General features: G+C 43.1%; 1 protein-coding gene across 1 annotated transcript in view; it reads right to left on the minus strand.

Moving 5' to 3' along the window:
* xylt1 (xylosyltransferase I) overlaps positions 1-19,681 on the minus strand; it is a 75,213-nt gene that overhangs the window by 24,025 nt on the left and 31,507 nt on the right. Inside the window, exons 2-4 of the mRNA XM_062433190.1 lie at positions 9,313-9,904; positions 4,493-4,665; positions 3,610-3,812 (exon numbers count right to left, since the gene is read on the minus strand). Of these exons, the coding sequence (XP_062289174.1) occupies positions 3,610-3,812; positions 4,493-4,665; positions 9,313-9,904 (968 nt within the window). The remainder of the gene's footprint in view (positions 1-3,609; positions 3,813-4,492; positions 4,666-9,312; positions 9,905-19,681) is intronic.

Here is a 19,681-nt window from a genome sequence, read left to right on the forward strand (position 1 = left end):
TGATAGTATATGTGCAGTATACGTCAGGTTTAAGCAGGAATGTGGAAAAACAAATATTTCCAATGTGAAAGTTTTAAGGGGCTTTAAGATCAATTAGAGACCTCCGCTTCTCTCAGTGTCAGTCCCCAAGTCCCTCCAATCCATTAAAACTATTTAGGATTGCACAAAAGATCATGCTATCCATGATTCTGATGAATGACTTCATGCTGGTCTTACACTGTAGAGTAGTCTTCTCCCTCATACACAGGCCAGACAGGCTAAAAGCTTTGCTCTGCAGGCTACGCCCCAGTCAATGGCTGTAACATTTCATCTGTGGTGGAGCCTTTCATGATGGCTTGGCTTGCCTTTCTAAAAGAGCAGCGAGGCCCTGGTAAAAAGCTCAAGGATCAGTGGGGGGTGTGTGTGGGGGGGCAAGCGCATATTAATGTCATTTTCTCTTGAAGGAGCAATTTCACAGCCTGGGGGGCTTATCTTAGGAGGTCCTGAGCCATAAAGCCTAACTGATGATATGCTGTACAGACACATGCAGTCGCCTCTGTCTCTACTTCCAGCCCCCCCCCAACACACACACACACACACGCATGCATGCTGCTAGTTTGCACGCTGATAATACAATAAACATGCAGAAAGATGCACAAATGCTCTCTCACACACACACACACACACACACACACACACACACACACACACACACACACAAACAGAGCGAAGGGAATTCATGTCAAGCTCCAGCTTTGCCACCTGAGTGGTCACCCTGTCCACTGGGTCTAGTTTGCTTACTGTCAGCCCTGTGGCTGCTCTGTCCCTCTGTGGTACCCACACACACACACACACACACACACACACACACACACACACACACACACACACACAAATATTTCTCTGCTTTCAAACCCCACCTGAAACACCAAAATGTGCAAATTTTCAATATCATAGCCAATTAAACTTCATCATTTTGCTGCTGCTTCACTTCCATCGTCTTACTGTGAAATTCATAATGTACCATTTTCAATCAGAGATGAGAGATGGATCATGCATTCATTATCTCTGTTCTGCGAAAAAAAACAAAATCGTTTTGTAGCTTCAGTAATAAAAAAATGCCAGTTAAGTTTAATGTGAAGTTTTTGGAATGTCATTTCTCACAGCAGGAAATGACACCTATCACTTACAGAACAAAATTACAGAATAAATATGACGCCTGCCACTAGTCACTGTCTCACAAAGCTCAGACTTTTCAAAAGCTGCACTAAAGTCTATGAAAGAGGCTTTAAGAGGGGGAAAAAAAGAGGTGAAAGCAAGGAGACCGTGTAGATAAAAGCTGGGAAAGAGGGTTGTACTCTCTTGACAAAGCAAGCGTGTAACTCATCCTCTGGCCTCTCTGGACACACACACATACACACACACACAAAGTATATCTCCCCCCTGGACACACAGCCCCTCTGCTGGTGTGAGGGGCTCTGGGTTTGCCTTTGAGAGCCATCCATGCGGCAGGACAGACATTATCAGGGAATTAGAGGGGAAATAATGCTTGTCTCCAGTCCCACTGATAACAACAGCAGTAGTCAGGGCAGCACGGGGCAGGGGAGCCCCCTGCATTCCTGCCTGCACTAACGCGGCACGATCACAACGGAAAGACTAGTGACCAAATATATTCTAACTTCAAGCTAAATCAAGGGAGGGCTGGTGCAGGTTGTGATATGAATAATTGTAATAGGATCAATATAAATGATGAGTTTTAGCTCGTAATGAACTGACAAAGGAAGTGGAAGAATAACACATGTGCTTGCAGGGGTTTGCAGTCTGGAAAGAGCTCACCATCTGCTTACTTCAGGATGTTTTTCTGTGCTGCTGCACTACACCACAGTGTGCTGTAGTAAGTCCATACTGATAATGTAATGCTGATGTGTTTATTTCTAAGGGAGAATGTCTCTTTTCGCCTGATCCCCTTCCGAAGAGATCAGAAAGGATTGTCAGCTACAAAACAGCTGAGTGATTTTCAGTTTTGTGCTTGAGGAAACTCAAGTGGCATCCCTGCTCCCTCTCGCAGGGGCTCGAACCAAGGCCAAGCACATAAAAGCCCCACACTTGCAAGTTCAACTTGGTCAAGCTGTGGTCACAAATGCACTTGCTAAGCAAAGATACAAGGGTGCAATTTACATATTTCCATATTGCATGGATCCAAAAACATGCACTTCCCTCTCGTTCCTCTTTCCTAACTGCTTATTCTCGCTCGCTCGCTTCTCCCTGTCATTTCTGCTTTTCACGGCTCCCTCTTTCGCTCCATCAATCGTTTCGTTTCCCAACAGATGGAGCTTAAAACCTCCACTGTCAGCCCTTTTCTCAACGGCATCACCCTCATGCAAATGAGGATGCAAAAGACAGGAAGAAAACAGTGTCACAGGCACATGCACACGTAAATATCTTTAATCATGCACTGACGGACAGTCAGGCAGCACAACAGGCGCACAGACGGGATAAATATGCACACACACACGTACAAAGACAGGTGCTGTGAAACACTCAACTATTCAGACGGCAAGACATAAACTCAGACATGCACACACAACTGGTGCAGAAACACTGACGCACTGCCACACAGACGGCATGTCAGCAGCGTTAATCGATATGCTGAAAACAGTTAAATACAACAAGACCGAACCAGTCTATGAACAAAATCCACATTTGCCCCCGCATCTTTGCTCCAGCTGTGGAGGCATCAGATCCAGCTTCTTTTTACCCAGTGGCCATTACATCTTGTCTAAATTCAACTGGTGGACATCTGGCTGCGCAGAAGAGATAACTCTCTGCTTAATAGGAGGATTTTAATTGGCTGCTGCAGAGCTACATCAAAAACCCAGCAGACCCTTAACTCCCAGAAGGACTATAAACTCACATAAAAAAAGAACAAGTTGAGAAATTTCTCCCCCAATAGCCCAGTTCTATGACTTCATGTCCAGTTCACGCAGACTTTGTGGCTTTTAATTACCTTTTACAGCCTCTTAAAAGGGATGTTTTCGAGTGAAGAGATGACTTTCGGACCATACAGTACACAATAGACCTGGAAAGTCAATAGGTATTGACCCTGGGCAATTAAATTGTAATCAGTTCACCATGTAACCCATTCAATGGAGTGCAATCAAGGAAACGAGGATGTGAAAGAGAAGGTGTGAAGGAATAGCGTTTGAGAAAAGTGGAGGTTCTACTTCATTGATCTGTTTGGTTTGGAGTGACTCTTTATTTAAAGCTCACAGTTAACCACAGGAGCCCAGACCAGTGTGTATCGAATTTCCTCCATATTGGCTGAGAGCCGTCTGTGACTGTTGTGCATGTCTGGTTCTTGTGTTTTTAAGGAGAAAGCAATATCCTAGGCACAGATTTGTCACCTATATTGGATGCCTACCACTAAACCTTCCTTCATTTCCTTACAGGTCAATTCTTTTTTTTTTAAGATACGTTTTTGGACATTTTTTGACTTAATCAACAGTTGACAGTGGAGATGAGACAGCAAACAACTGCATTGTAATCCTTCAGCCAACACTGCTCCCTTACAGGTCAATTCTTCCTTCCGCATACACCCTCCCATGCTTTACTGAATCCCTCTTCTGTTACCTGATGGGGTAATCTGCGGCACTGAGGTTGATGAAGAAATCCCAGTTCCAGTCCCTCATGGCCAGCAGGTCAGCCATACTGCGAAGATACATGGTCAACAGACTGGCACCACCCCAGATGGTGGCCATGCGCCATGGTGTCACCCTCACATTGGAATACTGTGCAGCCAAGGCATGCACCTGCCTGTGCAGGTAGTTGGAGCGCTGAAACAAAACAATTGATCAAACACTGATTAATGTCTCCATCTTGTTAAATGGCTGAATGACTGTGAAAACATCAGGGAGAACAATGGAAATTAGTCCAGGATGTTATAATCCCTGACAAAGTCTGATATGTTGTATATTTTGTAATATATGAGAGTATTGTCAAGAAAACTAAACCTCTCTGTTCGACATCAAGAAATTATATTGTACAGGTTAATGTAATCAAAATAACAAAATGTGAATATTTTAACAGCTTCAATTGATAAAACACTGGATTAAAGGGCTTTAAATCCAGGCCTAAATGCCAGGTTTGCCTTAAAGGCACTCAGAGTTTTCATGAGTGGTCCCCGTTTGTTCTTGTGCATGCACATTTTTTGTGTAGGTGACAGTGATTTCACACTATCCCACTGAACCACAGGTGGCAGTAATGCACCAAACAATTCAGGACACTCAGGCAGGAAAAAAGAAGACAAACATGGAGGCAAACATGGATGACAACGCAGGTTTCAGAATGTTTAAAAATGGCTTTGAAAATGTTTTCTGATGAAAGAAATGCATTTAACATCTTTATTAGGCCTCAAGGTTACACACACGTGTTGTGGTGAGTAGCACTGAATGTAAACAGAAACTCCACGGGGCACCTTTAATTACATCCTGTTTGTCTGCTCTCTGCTTCTCACCTGGTCAACATGTATGTAGTAGTAGTGGGAGGTGTGGTAGATGGCTTTGAAGAGGCGATGAAACTGGCGAGAGGCTCGTCCATGGACCACCAGGACAAACGCTATTCTCACTGGTTTCGATGGAAAGCTCTCAGCGGAGTCCTCATCCCACTGGACATTAGCATTGGCTTTACCTGGACAGGTATAAAGACAACAACATCTATACTCATGTATCCATTCCAGTGAATATAAATCTTGTATTAACTGAATTTAATTCACACAATATTGCATGGATTCTTCACTAGTAATATATTCAGTGCTTATTTGCATATTTGATTAGAAAATCAAATCTGCTATTTATTTGATGAGCTATGAGAGGCTGCACAGAGCTACTAGTCATATATGAAAGTGCATGCAAAGCATAATGAACATATTAATGATAATTAAATGGTATTCTTTTATTAAACAATGAACTGAAATAGCTAAACAACAATGTTGCTAAGCAACGCAACAAGTAGCAGTATGAGGGGGATTAGAATATTCATAATAACTGACTGCTATGTCACAAATGAGCATTCACTGGGTACATTTTACATTGTCTCTGAGTGTGACTCTGAACTGAGGAAGTACCTGCTTTATAATTACCAATCAAGATGCTCTCTTGGTGACAATGTTTGACTATAATACAACCATTATGCCTTAAACAACACTGATTGCAACAGGCAGGAACAGCTTGCTTTCAACCGTGTCACGAAAATACATCCGAATCAGGCATTCTCGGGAGGCCAAATTGGTCAGGATTATGCACAGAGACAAAAAGCCGAGCTATGGCTGACATATTAATAAATAAGTGAATAAATAAGAACAAAAAAGTCACATAGCTACTTAAACCCTGCCGTGGAGCAAAAACAGAACCACAAAACCATGACTCACTCATCCATTTTCTCATGTGATTAAATTGGAACTATGACAGTTTCAACCAGACGCTACACACAGTGCAAACAGTATCCTCATTGACACAGGGATCCTATAAGTGATTGCTGTAGGGCTTTTAGGGTGGAGTGCAACTTGAAAATGTGCCATTGGTTCTCTCAGGCACAACCCCCAGAGGATGCCTTAGATTTTACACATGTGACAACAATAAGCGTTCATGCTAACACCTCCCCGATCGCAACCCACAAAGCCACTGTCAAATATAACAATTCCAATCATCTCTGGAGAGCCACTGGTAACCACACATCACGTCACTGTGTGATTTTGTACCACCCTTAACCCCTCAAAAGCAAACACTTGCACAGCAAACCCTCTGCGAAGCAGTTATGCACTGTCAAGTCCCCTAACATTATCACAGACATTGTTTGTTTTTAAATCTTCTGTTATTACAGGAAATGTGCACACGCAGCTTATGAGACATGTTTGTTCACAGAACATGCCTTAAGGAGATTAATGACTATAATTTGGGACCTCAGTTCCCAAGAGTCTGTCTCTGCTGAAGAGGTAGGGGAAGCTGAGGGAATACTGAAGTGGGGGCTTTTCATTCCCCTGAGGTTAGGTTTCTTAAAAAAATGCCCCTCCCGGCTCCACTCTGCGTCTGGCCCTGAGGTCCTATAATTACTCAGATTTGAGGGTAAGTGACCAACTTGTCTTCTCTTTATACGTTTGAAGGGATGGGCCAAGAAGCCTTCATCCCTCCCATTTAACTAATCTTATTCGTTCAAATTTAAGGGCAGGTGTCCAACATGGCATTATTTAAAGGTTGACCACAAGGGTGAGGTTAATGATACGCTCCCTTTACTCCAATTGGCTGTGCCTCCTGTCAGTCACTCATACATATTTCTTTTGCCGTGTATGTGTGTGAGACAGCTCAGGGGGGAAATCTGCTGCGGGCTGTATCAGATTGAATGGTAATTGGTAGCCAGCTAAGAAGGTTCACTGGTTTGCTTTGCACACGGATAATTGGCCAGTCGCTTCACAAAGCACTTTGAGAGTGTGTGCCATACTAGCTAGCTGAACTAATGAGCACTGCTCTGTGTGTGTGTGTGTGTGTGTGTGTGTGTGTGTGTGTGTGTGTGTGTGTGTGTGTGTGTGCGTGCGTGCTTGTGTGTGTGTGTGTGTGTGTGTGTGAGAGTGTTAAATTTTAATGTCTGTTTTTTGAGCATGTGTGTTTATCTGCAGAAGAGCTTCATGTGTAGTGTTTCTGAATAGACTGTGCACCTGTAGAGACCGCAGGCCCTGTTGTAAAGAAGAAACAGAAGCTCTCCTCTTGAACTCATCATTCTTCATCATCCTTCCCATCACCATCCGTCTTTTAAACTGCCTCTCTCTCATCAGCTATCACCCCTCTTTCTTCCTCCATCATCTTGTGTAACTTCTGGCTCTTACCCACCCTCCATCTGAACTGCTCATATGAAAGGTTAGAACAAGAGCTGAGCCATTTCCCAAAGGGCTTGTACCAAATCGCATTAGGAAATGTCTCAGGGATGGTGTGTGCTCCTTGAAATCAGGTTTGCAGAAATATCAATCAGTGGTGTGCTTGATGTGTATGAATACCAAATCTCATTTCCTCGTAGTAGGAAAAATGTGACAATTTTTTAAACCTGCAATAACACATTTGGCCACTTGGGGGCAATAGAAACAAGCTGTGACACAACACTGACATATTGTCATTTTGGTATAGTGAGCAACGGAGCAACATTAGCATTAATTTGGATTTGTGTGTCTTGTGAATATTCACTCTCACTCTTTTATGGCTGGTTTACTCTCTAACTCCTAAACGAAAGCTTTAGCTGCTACACACTCGTGTTCTTCACACTATGTTCACCAGCTAGTTGCTGACTTCTCTGTTTGTTGTTTAGTAGCACATGTAGTGCACAGTTGGTTTTTCTGTGGCTAAAACCGATGCTATGAGGCATGTGGGAGTTAATCAAAACACTAGTTGTGTGCCAGAAAACCCAAACAATAACTAAAAGATGCTAACTCTATAAAACTGCGAGGAACTTAAGTCATTCAAAAATTTGGACTGTGGCTGCTTTCAACATGATTTATATACATATATTTTTTAGTTTAAAGCCATTAGGTTAATGCTACACAGGTCCAGGGTCACTCACTGCCAGCTGTATCCGTTGCTGGAGCTTCACAACCCAGTCAAATCATACCTAGCCAAGTTAGCATATGGGAGGCAAAGAAATTGAACATGTTCCTCCTGTATTCAATGATGCTAATGCCAGAGCTAACACAATTGCTAATCTAGCCAAGGCCTCAAGGACAGAATACCGATCAAATCAAATTGGACAACTTTCTGCTAACAAGGTTAGGACTTGAATTAGGATGGGGAACAGAGGAAGGATGATAGCAAGAGAGATACAGAGAAAGAGAAAGAGAGAGATAACACATTGGCAGGCAGCAGGCAGGCAGACGGAGAGTAAGAAAGAAAAGTGATTTAATTTAGCTGTCGTGTTGTTACAGCCCAGCCACCAGGGGAAAGCCCTTTTCAATTTCTTTGTCTCTTTTGATCAAACTGTCAGTTTTAGTAGGATGTTGAGTTGCTGTTGAGATGACAGGAGCTTAGGCACAGACAAATGATATTCCTTCTCTAGGGAAGGAGAATGTACAAAAGTTGCTAAGTCACTGTGCCTCCTTGAGTTCTAATAACATGAGCGAGGGCCAGGAAGGTATCTGACTAGAACATTCAGGCCGTATAATAGCTTTCTCCTCCTCCCCTGCTGTCCATGCTGCATTCAGTCCACTCCCATGTGTTTTAAAAGCATGTGTGTGTGCGCGTGCATGCACTGTTCACTTAAACATGGTTGCTGATGCGTGCTGCTCACCGATGGCGGCAGCCACAACAGATTTTGTTTACAAAATCCACAACCAGACTGCAGATGTCTATAAATTCTTAGAGGAGGAAAAAAGTGTGTGTGTGTGTGTGTCTTTGTCTGTGTGTGTGTGTTTGTGTGTGTCTGTTTGAGTTAGAAAAGGAGAACCTGTGTTCTGTGGCCAGCTTGACAAAACAAATGAAAATTGGAAACCAATTTGGAGAGAATACAAGCAGCATCCCCATTTTCTCCAACAATTTACTTCACCAATTACACATCAGCAAAAAAAGCATTTCTTGGCTTTGACGAGAACCGCAATTACAAGAACAGGAAATATTTTACCATGTACTGAAGCCTGACTGGTCAGACTAAACTCTTTGTACTTAGCTTTGCGGATATTACTTTTTTTCCTGTAAAAAAAACATGTACAGCATAATGGAAAGGAAATAATGTGAAGATAATACATTTCACTAAACTAAAGAGGACACTGCCTGCCATGCATTATTTCTAAGTTTGTTTTGTACTAATAGAAAAATCATCTCAAACTAAAATCTTGATTATGAATCCCATGATTTTGGGACCAGTGCTTTCATCATACTGCACCTCAAGTGCATACATACAGTGTTTAGACTCAGTGTCACACAACCTCTATCCCAGCGTTCTTGTCCTTTTACTTCAACTGAGTTAAATCATTTTGTTTATTAGACCAAATGGTCCAAATCTGCTTTTCTGACATCTACTCTACATAATTGTGGTATAACTAAAAAACTCAAACAATTAGATATATGAAAGCTTCTATGTGGCATCAAGCAGCGTATAAAAACATGCCTTCACATTAACAATAACACAACCATTTGGAGCCTACTCAACAATCTTAATTCATGCTGGGAAGCTTGATAGATATCGACCCATTCAGCAAGACGATGTTTGCACAGAATACAAAGTGACTGCACTGACTCCACAGACAACAATTTGTATTAACCAAAATCAAATAATCAATCAAATGAATTATAATCATACACTCACCCTCAATGGGGCAGTAACGGGTGACCTTCTCAGGCATCAACCCGCCTTCCTTGTGTCTGCAGTACACCTCTGCGATCTGTTGCCGGCACTCCTTACTCTTGGCTCTGGACAGAGCTGAAATGGCTTCCTTCCCACTGATCTCGCACTTGGGTGGCTGGTCGTAGGTCACCTCAAGCGGCGCTGCAGTCACCTGCCTCCGGTGCGGGTGCTGATGTCTGTGCTGTGCCTGGGTCTGCTGGGCGTGCTGTGAGGCATGATAGTTCTGACGCGGCCCTCCTGCGACGCCGTGACCAACTGCGTATGAGGCGTTGTTGCCGACCGCCAGCGGCTGGTGCCCTACAGGGAGCACTTCGTTCGAGTTGCGGCCCAGACTTGGAGAGCTTTCCCGCCATGTTTGCTGCTGGGCGTGGGCCTTCTCCTGCAGGTGCTCCCGCTGCTGCTTGCTGCTGGTGGCCCCTACAGACTGCCGGTGTGGCTGCGAGCGAGCACCAAAGTTACTATTGTCTATGTTTTCAAAGTCTTTTGGTACGGAGTTCTCGTTGTTGCTGTCCACTCTGTTTTTCTCCTTCGGCCGGTGGGAGTAATAACCATCCTGCAGTAGAAACAGGAGGGGAAAGACAAGGAAAGTATTGGGTACATGGGGGGGGGGGGGGGGGGGGGGGGGGGGGGGGTGAGGAAAGAGGAGGAGGATGGGCACAAACAAGAAAAATAAGATCAGAATTGAGTGTGCACGGTGCATATCAAATGTCGGATTAACAATCAATGTGGCATGTATGAGTGGGCAGCGCTGCATTGAACCGTGAGGCATGAAATGAAGTAGCAAGGTATTGAGTGTGAGGACTACAAGGTGCGACCTAACTGTAGGTGATGCAGGGCTGAAGGCTCTGCCGCTCCGTGCCATCATCAGATTAGCCCCGGTTTCAATTAAATTCTCCCTCAAATGGGCCCAGCACTCCGTAAACAGATTACCAAGAGGGGATAAAGGGCCAGAATATGACTGTGAGTTTGTGTGGGTGTTTATGGGTGTGTGTGTGTGTGTGTGTGTGTGTGTGTGTGTGTGTGTGTGTGTGTGTGTGTGTGTGTGTGTGTGTGTGTGTGTGTGTGTGTGTGTGTGTGTGCATGCATGTGCACAATTCCTCTTTCACTGGAGTCACATGAGAATGTGAAGAAATTGTAGTCGCGTGGCGTGTGACTGGAGAGGCTGCACTTGTCAGGGCTGTGTGTCTGCATGTGTGAGATAATATGTGTGTGCGTGTGTGCGTGAATGTACAATTTCCCCTATCTTTCCAGCAGAATAGGCTAAAAGTGAAGGAGGGGCACAAGGGAGAGCAGAAAGAGGAAAAAGGGTAATGAGTGAAAGTGTGGAGTTCAAGGCGAAAGGAGCGCTGACACAAGGCATGAGTTCTGCTCCGAGAAAGCGCTGGCTTGTTCCAGTGAAATGCGCCGCGATGCATCACACGGAAAACTAAAAAAGCTGCCTGGCTGCCAGCCCCACTGTTGCACACCTTGCTAGACACACAACAAAGAGGCGGAGGGTGGGGGGGGGAGGCGGCGGGAGTGGGAGGGAGGGGGTTCGGTACGACAAACAGCAGCCAAGGAAAGATAGAGCTCATAACAACAGGGATCCCTGATGTATTTCTCCATTTACAAGACACAAGAAAAAAAGGAGAGAAAAGAAGGTGGGGTGGGGGAGGGAGGACTAAGTGCAATATAAGGTATGGGAGACAGAATTGAAGCAGGAGAGGTGAGAGATGCAGGGGAAAGATGCTATTGTGAGCCAACCGCTCAGCATGAAAATGTCTTCCCACCCCTAAAGCCAGGCCTGTTATCAGCCCATCAACCTTCCCTCTCTGCAAACACCTTGTACTGGCACAAATTACAAAGGTGGCTGGATGACACACTTTCACACTCACAGAGACGGGAGTGAGGTGATATTATGGAAGTGAGGCAAGAAACAAAAAAAAAAAACTGGATGAAAAACAGAAGGAGAACAATATTCTCATTGTCAGCTCCTTTTAAACTGCTTCCTTGGCAGGGTCTGATTCTCACAACAACGGATACCTTTAAGCTCCTGCCTCTCCTCTCCTCCCCTTTCCTCTCCTTCTTCACTCATGTCTCTCGATGCGTCTGACTTTTCTCCACCTTTCCCCCCCCTCCAATTCATTTCCCTTCACACATCCCTCTGCTCTGCTGCTTTCACCTCTCCTCCCTTCTGCTTCACATCTCACTCCCCTCTTCTCCCGTCACCTGTTCCCCCGTTCCATGTCTCTCGTGCCTCCTTCTCTCTCTGCCCTCTCTTCTTAGCTTCACCTCTCCCGTCCACCTGTCATAACCTCTCCCATTCCCCTCGCTCCCCTGTCCGTCTCTACGTTCTTCACCCTGCCAGTTTAAACAGGCCATGTTGTCTGAATGGCATAACCTGCTAATCCCACGTGTAACAGCTGCTTAGGCCAGTGATCACCTAAAAAGAAATCCTCTACTTGCCGAGTTTCAAAGGGAATGCTTTAGGAGGCTAATCCACGCAGTGCTAGTCACTGGATGTTTGCAGAGGTAAAAGGAGTCTGTGTGCGTTCACGATTAAGTGTGTGCAGTGCATGCTTCCTGTAGACTTCTTTCTTTTTTTTTTGGAAAAGTGTTCACTGGTGTGCTATACGTGTGTGTGTGTGTGTGTGTGTGTGTGTATGCATGTGTGTTTGTGTGTTTAAGAGAGAGAGAGAGCAAATAAAGTGGAGACAGCATGTGTTTGCCCTGGAGAAACGGATACTCCCGCTTTGAGTCCCACTGCGAGATACATGAGAAGATGGCGGACATGGTTAAATGGGAAAAAAAACCCAAGTGAGCAAACATGAAAAACAACAGTGTCGGAACGTCCCTCGACCCATCTCGATGGAACAAATCTACTTTGCTTGCAGCAGGTAGATACCAAATGTTAGCTGAAAAAGGCAAACATGTCACTGAATTCATGCTGTCCAAGAAATACAAAATCTTGAGAGTATTCTAAGCTCTGCCTTTTGTAAATAAACCCCATTTTCCACAGCGAGTGAGGCTCAGCAAACACGTCTGTCTGTGCTGCACATAACTGCTGATTATTCTCATTATCACTGCATCTGTTTAGTCTATAAGACATGTTGATCACGATTTTGCACATATAAAAAACACCAAGTCTGATCTGACACTTACACAGCAGCAGATGTCTTCCTAAATTTAACACACCTTATTCTTTAAGAGCTATTATTAATATTAGAGCCTGACCGATATATCTGTCGGCCGATATTGAGCTATCACAGATATATCATTACAGGCAAATATATTGTCCGATATGTGTCGATATAAAAAAAAAAACTAAAAAAAAAGTAAAGTTATATAAGCAGCATTTTATTGTTGAACAGTAAAATATCATGGGCTCCTTATCTGAAGTGTTTGATAACCACATTTGGGGGATTATTGCTAAAAAAATGTGTGTTTATTTACATATTTTGGAGATATAACTTTATCAGCCAATATATCGATATCAGAATTTTTTTGCCCCCTAATATCGTTATCGGTATCAACCCCTAAAATCCAGTATCGGTCGGGCGCTAATTGATGTGGTATGTATGATTTATACATAACCAGGAGCTAGATGGTTTTACTCGAGTGGTCACTCTGTTGGAGTTATTGGAGCTCCAAAGTCCAGTCACTGGGTCAGTCCATTCATGATTGTACAGCTGTGTTACAGAGTGGACTTTATTCCATTACAAATGTTCTGTGCACTGCTAATCACTGCCAACAAGAAAAAGTGAGGAAAAACAAGAGATTTGAAAAGCGATTATTTAGCATTCAGCCAAGAGTATTTAGTATTTAGTCAATCTGTGTTCAGAACTCAAAGTCACTCGCACCTTTTCACACAAGTAATTTTCCACAATTCAACTAGAACTGAAGAGCCTGGCTGTCATAAAGGAGAGCAGAGCCACAACATTAACGGGCTGCGGTGGATAAAACACAGTACAGCACAGTAAACATAGGATTAGTATGTAATCAGGCTTATTTTACTTAGATATTGATCCTGACGATTGCTCAAGAACATCTCTACTTCCAATAGCTCGTTTTGTCCGACCTCATAGGAAACTGACAGAAGCAGCTAGTCTTCACACAGGGAGCTGGAACCAGTAAACACATGACCATTTTGCTTCATAAATGACAATTTTACGGCTGCTAAACTGTCTTGGTTTTCATATTATGTTGATTAACTGACAGATTAACAGCGACGTCAACTAACTGTGATTACTGTGACACAGCCTCTTTGAAAGCAGCCCATCCAGCTAGCAGTAATTGTTTTGTTTGGGGAGGAAAAAAGCAAAAGGCATCAGAAAAATGTTGACTCGTTGCAAATTAATTGACATGGATAAGAGTCAGACGGGTTTAGCCTCATGTGGCCCTGAAGTGGAAATGAGTAGTGAGCACTGAAGAGATTCCTCTGGATAAACAATCTTCACACTGTGCTCCCTTCTCTCTCCTTCTCCCCCTCCTCCTGTGAGCAAAGGACTTCAGTGGCTGTGTTGCTCTTTAATCTCAGTGACTGGGCTCTAAGCAGGAAGTGGTGGGGCACAGAATTAATAGTGGTGGCGGCCATTGGAGATAGGGCTGCGTTGGACTGCAGATGGGGCTGGGAGCTAGGGGCAGCTATCGATTGTTACCCGGGATATGTTTTCTACTCCCTGGGAGTGTCGGGGAGGCCAAGCCAGGATTGCCTGGCATGCGGTGTGCCTGCCTGTATGCACACACATGCACCAAACACACACACACACACACACACACACACACACACACACACACACACACACACACACACACACACACACACACACACACACACACACACACACAAACAGCCCTCCCCTGAGCTCTGCTGAGAAGTGAGGAAAAAGCAGAGGGGGTAAACGTTAATATCATCCATCACTGGTAGGTACACTTTGAGAGAGGCCTGAGGGGCTGGGAGTTTCAGCACCCCCTCCGGGAATGGTTTAGTCCATTTCTCAATACAGAGCTGGCCCTTTCCACTTTCCCTCATTTCCTGTGCCACAGGGGGAAATATTTCACCTGTCCCTTCTCTCTTTCTCTCTCTCCCTCCTTTTCTCTCCATTTCCCCCCAATCTCCTGTGCGGCAAAGAGAAAAGCACATATATCTCTCTCAGCACCTGTCCAGCTTCACCCCTCTCTTCCCTCCTCCTCCTCCTCCCGACACCCCCCCGGCCCACGTATCATCCCTCTCGCTCTAGGAAGGAAAGCAGTTCATCTGCTCCGCCCCCTCCCCTCCTCCCTAATGCCATCATTTACTGTTGCAGTCCCATGGTAGATGTGAGGGAGAGCAAGGTAGCAGCACATATCAGTTTCACTCCACCCTCCCAGCCCGCTTCCTTTAAAAGACATCATTCCTATGGGGCTGAGCTGAGATAAGCTACTGCGTGTGCCAGCAGTATGTACTCTGTCAACACAAGCTGCCATACGCACAGCTACACAGACATTACCACCATGTATATAAACATATAGTCAAGTTTACTGCGAAATACACTGGACCATCTCCAGCCTATTAATGAGCAGGTGGGTGTTTGAGTCACCTCGGCAGCATACAGGCCAGCTTCTGCTCCGACCTGCCTGCCATGTGGCTAACAAGCTCAGATTAATGACCTGGACTGAATCCCTGCGATTCTCCGAGCGAGATGTGGCGTCTGGCGTGACACGGAAGACTGATACACTGACAGACTTAGTTCACAGCTGCTCCAGCACCTCAGGACACCTCGTGGAGAAATGAGCCCGGGCGGAGCAGAGGATGACCTAAATGCTTAGTGACTTCTTACAAGTCTTACTTATCGTAGCTTATCATCTGTGGAGTTTGGGACGAGGGCAGCTGCTCTTTTCTGCTTGATTAGATTCACAGTTTAGGTGTCAAAGTCTTATCAAGAAAGACTGACAGTGTAAGGGAAAGATAAAATTGACTTCAAGTAACGGTAGATACCTGACAATATGAAAAATCCTACTGCAAACACCGTAAAGAAATGCAAAGATGTCTAACGTTTTTTTGTATTCTGGCTTCTAGTTATGAATATTTCCCATGTTTCTGCTACCTTTCCTTTTCTTTTGGCCAATCCCTTCAATCCCCCTCTCTCTTCTCGAGGCTAAAACTGGAGGAATGCTGGTCACATGTAATGTAAGTGTGTGTGTGTGTGTGTGTGTGTGTGTGTGGGTGTGCAAATGTACGATTAGCGGCAGCTCTGAATGAACAGTCGGGGTTTGGTATGCACAGAAGCCTCTTGTTGTGTGCCCTGCGACAAGCCCCGGAGCGAAAGTAGAGAAAAGGGAGTGTGTCTGTGTGCGTGTGTGCGTGTGTGTGTGTGTTCAACTGTGTTACAAATACCTATAAGAGAGAGAAAGTGAGAACCTCTGAAAAACTACTTAACAGCTTTCAGTTTGGGAAATTAAATATGAAGAAAGGATGCACTATGTGAAAATAAAGCAGGAATATGAAGTTGTTTTTTTGGTTTTTTTTAAAAAAAAAAAAAAAATCCAGGAATCCTCTTAAACAGACAAATGATTGCAATCTGTTACTTCTGGTTGAAACAGCTGAAAAAAGATCAAAGTCTTCCAGAGACAGTGATCCAGGGGTTGAGAGCTGTGGGCATTCGCTACAACCAAAGGGCAGAGGTGAATTCACAAACCGCTGTTGAATTTCCTCGTCTTTCTCCTGGATATTCCTGTTACATAATTACATTGCTTCACTGACTATATTTGCGAGCACAGGATTCTACTGGGCATGAAGACAAAAAGTGCAGACTGTAGCTAGACACAAAGGGGAGAGAGGAGAAGTTGCTCAATTAAGAAATACTTTTCTATACAGCCAGGCTCAACATAAAGAACTGAGGAGAAAATAACTGCAGGGGGATTCTCTGGAGAGTTAAATAAACTGCATTTATATATCTTTTTTTCTAGTCTACCAACTACCCAAAGTGTGTACACCCATTCACACACACATTCATAGATTGATGGCAAACACGTCTTATCAGGACCATCTCATCAATGTCTCTAATGCTCACATTCTCTCTCACACACACACACACACACCAATGGCAGGGTTCAGTTATTTGCCCGAGGACACTTCCACATGTGGACTGGAGGAGTTAGGGATCGAACCTCCGACGTTCTGATTGATGGATGGCGCGTCCTCCTGAGCCACAGCCGCCCATGAGAGTTCACAGGAAGCCACGGCGGAATTAAAAAATATTTTCGCTTCCCTCAAAAAATGTTTGCATACCACTGCAATACTTATGCGATCTGTCATGCTTGTTTCTCCCCGATCACTGCATGTGTGTACATACAGTACAAGCATCAATTTTCTTTGATGGCCTGTTGATGTATGAAGCCCACACCAGTGCAGTCTCGCTGATATTTCCCAAGGATATTACAGATATGAAATGAAAGGCCCTGCACACTTGTGGTAAATCCACATGAGTGATTTTAATCATTTCGGATGATAAGACCTCTGCTCAGGACTGTATGGGCATGTACAGACTACGCTTGATTGACATTTCCCTCAATTTCCTGTTGCAACCGTTTGGGCAGAACAAATAATCTTTATTTAGAGAGAACATTTCATTGCCCAAGTTAAAAAAAAAGTGCTTCATACAAAGGTTCAAATGTCAAATGGGACACTTTTAGTGACAAAAGACATTACCAGAATCATAATAAAATAGCTTAAAAAAATCCAGTTAGTATATATAGTTAGTATATATATATATATATATATATATATATATATATATATATATATATATATATATATATATTTACAGGCCAGTATGAAACTGCTTATGTCTATTTCACACTTGAACATGTTAATACGTAACTTTAAACCCAGGTTATCATAACCTTGGATTATCTATTAAATATTTGGTAAACACCAGTAAACATAAGTAGAGCTGTCCAGCTAACACAACATGTTGACATGTCAGAGGAGGAAAAATACAGGTGTAAATAATACATTTAATGATGGTTGAATTCCATTCAGCTGCTCCAGTTCCAGGTTTCAGGTTCCTGGTATTGCACATACTGTCTCACTGTCACTGTCATGGCTTACTGAAACACTTTAAATATAACATATGTAATTGATGTCATTAACACCTGTGCTTTTCACAATATAACAAGTCAAAATGTCTGCTGTGAGGTCTATCACAATTCATGTTGAGCTACCAATTTTCCTTCTTCTCCATGTCTTCGTTAATTAGACTGTAATATACACCTTGTTTGACTTTGAGCCATTAAATGAATGTGTATCTTGTGGTGTTAAGTTTGCACATTTTAAAATGAGGCCAAAGCCTGACTTCATTTTCAGCTAAAGATAACGTTTCTTTGACCTCACTCTTCGGCATTGGACTGCCAGTAATTGTAAAAGCTCTGTCGGTAGGAAGGTAATAGCATGTTAGAAAAGTATGTTAAACATGATGTTTGCTGTAGCTGTATAATTGTATGTATTGTAGGTTTTCTGTGAGGAAAGCTACATTTATTGCCAGAGAATGCAAAAGCACTATGGGGGAATTGATAACTATAGTTTGGGGATGTTAATTTATCAATAAAACACAACATAACTTTGGTTTAGGATAATAAAATTAGGTTTTTAGTAAATGAATCTCCTCTCCAAGCAGTTTTAGAAACATGTTATAGCGGTTCATGGCATCCAGTGTGATAAAACTTCACGTACTATGATCACACATTAGTATTCTCTGCTCAGTCTTGACCATTAAATTAATTACTCCGGGTTATTTTGAGGATAGTAAATCTTGGAGTTTAAGCTAATTCATCAACGTGAGTCACTTAATGGTCATATTTTAATAAAATCTACTCACTTGTGGAAATTAACTTATGTGAATGCCAGAGTGGAAAATTAAGAAAATACAGTGAATGTGTTGATATGAAGATTATTCTCTTCTGTAACTTTCCCCTAAATTGGATTAAGGAGAAATAGAGTTGAGAGATGACCTATAATAACCTCAAAGATTTATTCTGAGTGTGTACCAACAAGGAAACTCACACTGAGAACAATATTAGAGCTGAAATCCCTAAAGCATGTGGCAAAAGTGAAGCCGGCCTGCCTGAGTCTCACGAGGTTTGGTTTGCCTTCTCCCCTTAAAAATCTTTACTTGGCATCCCGGCAGCTTACATAGATGGATTACTTAACACACATACAAGCACATGAACACACACACACACACACACACACACACACACACACACACACACAACACACACACACACACACACACACACACACACACACACACATACACACACACATACCTGCGTCTACAGGCTCTCTTGCCCTCTGTTTGTAATACACAAAGCATACTGTGCACAAATAAAAGTCACACTCACACACAGTCTCTTGTGAGTCTTTAGGTTTAGCGAAAGTCACATTTGTCCTGGGGCCTGTGTGTGTTTGTGTAAGAGTGTACGTGTGTGAGTGTGTGAGTGTGGGGTAATATATGATGTCTATGCTGAGGAGGCAGCAGAAGCCAGAAGGCAGGCAGAGTATTTAGTCTGAGGGTGTGGATGTCTCAGTATTTATGTACAGTCAAGAGAGCTGTATAAAAAAATGCTTTAAAAGTTCAAAATGCAAAATGGTGTTGGAAATCTAAATTTATTGCTCACTATTAAGTGTCTATTATGTTTGGAGTTGAGACTGAGTGAGGTGAATGAGGGAATGATTTCCATCCCAGCTACAGAGTTGCCTCATGGTGGTATATCATTCCTGTTTCAGTCATCAATCGCCATTATTCACTCTGTGAAATTTAATTTAAAAGTCACATTGGGAGTCATTAATAAATAATTAAATAGGCTATAAAATCTAATATACAAGTCAACTTTTTTTGATCTAAGTTGAGTAAAAGGTGGGCAAAAAGGCTTCCAGTTCTATCAGTAGCTAGCATTACCTGGCTAGCCAAAAACTGACAATAAGCTACGCAAGTTTAGCAAAGTAATGAGCTTTGAGTGCTGCACATTTGTGATCATTTGCGATGACAGGACTAGCTGGGGTAGTAGTTTTAAACTAGCTGTAACTATAACAGGTTTTTCCAACATGTGCCAGTGCAACAAATGACATTTTTGACCTAAAGCTTGAGATTTTCTGTCTTCTGATTAGCAGCTAGTCATGCTAACATTTACTAGTTATACTCCAACTCCAATTGCAGTACACTCTCTTTTAGTACTATTGTACAGTGAAATATAAACGGAAATCTACATGTAATGTTAATATTGTACTTTTATAATACAACTTTACAAAAAACTGTACACTGTTTCCTTTATATGCTTTAAACAGCGGCACAGTGCTGCTGCTAAATGA

Source organism: Scomber scombrus, chromosome 2 (assembly GCF_963691925.1).
Source record: "Scomber scombrus chromosome 2, fScoSco1.1, whole genome shotgun sequence".
NCBI lineage: Eukaryota > Metazoa > Chordata > Actinopteri > Scombriformes > Scombridae > Scomber > Scomber scombrus.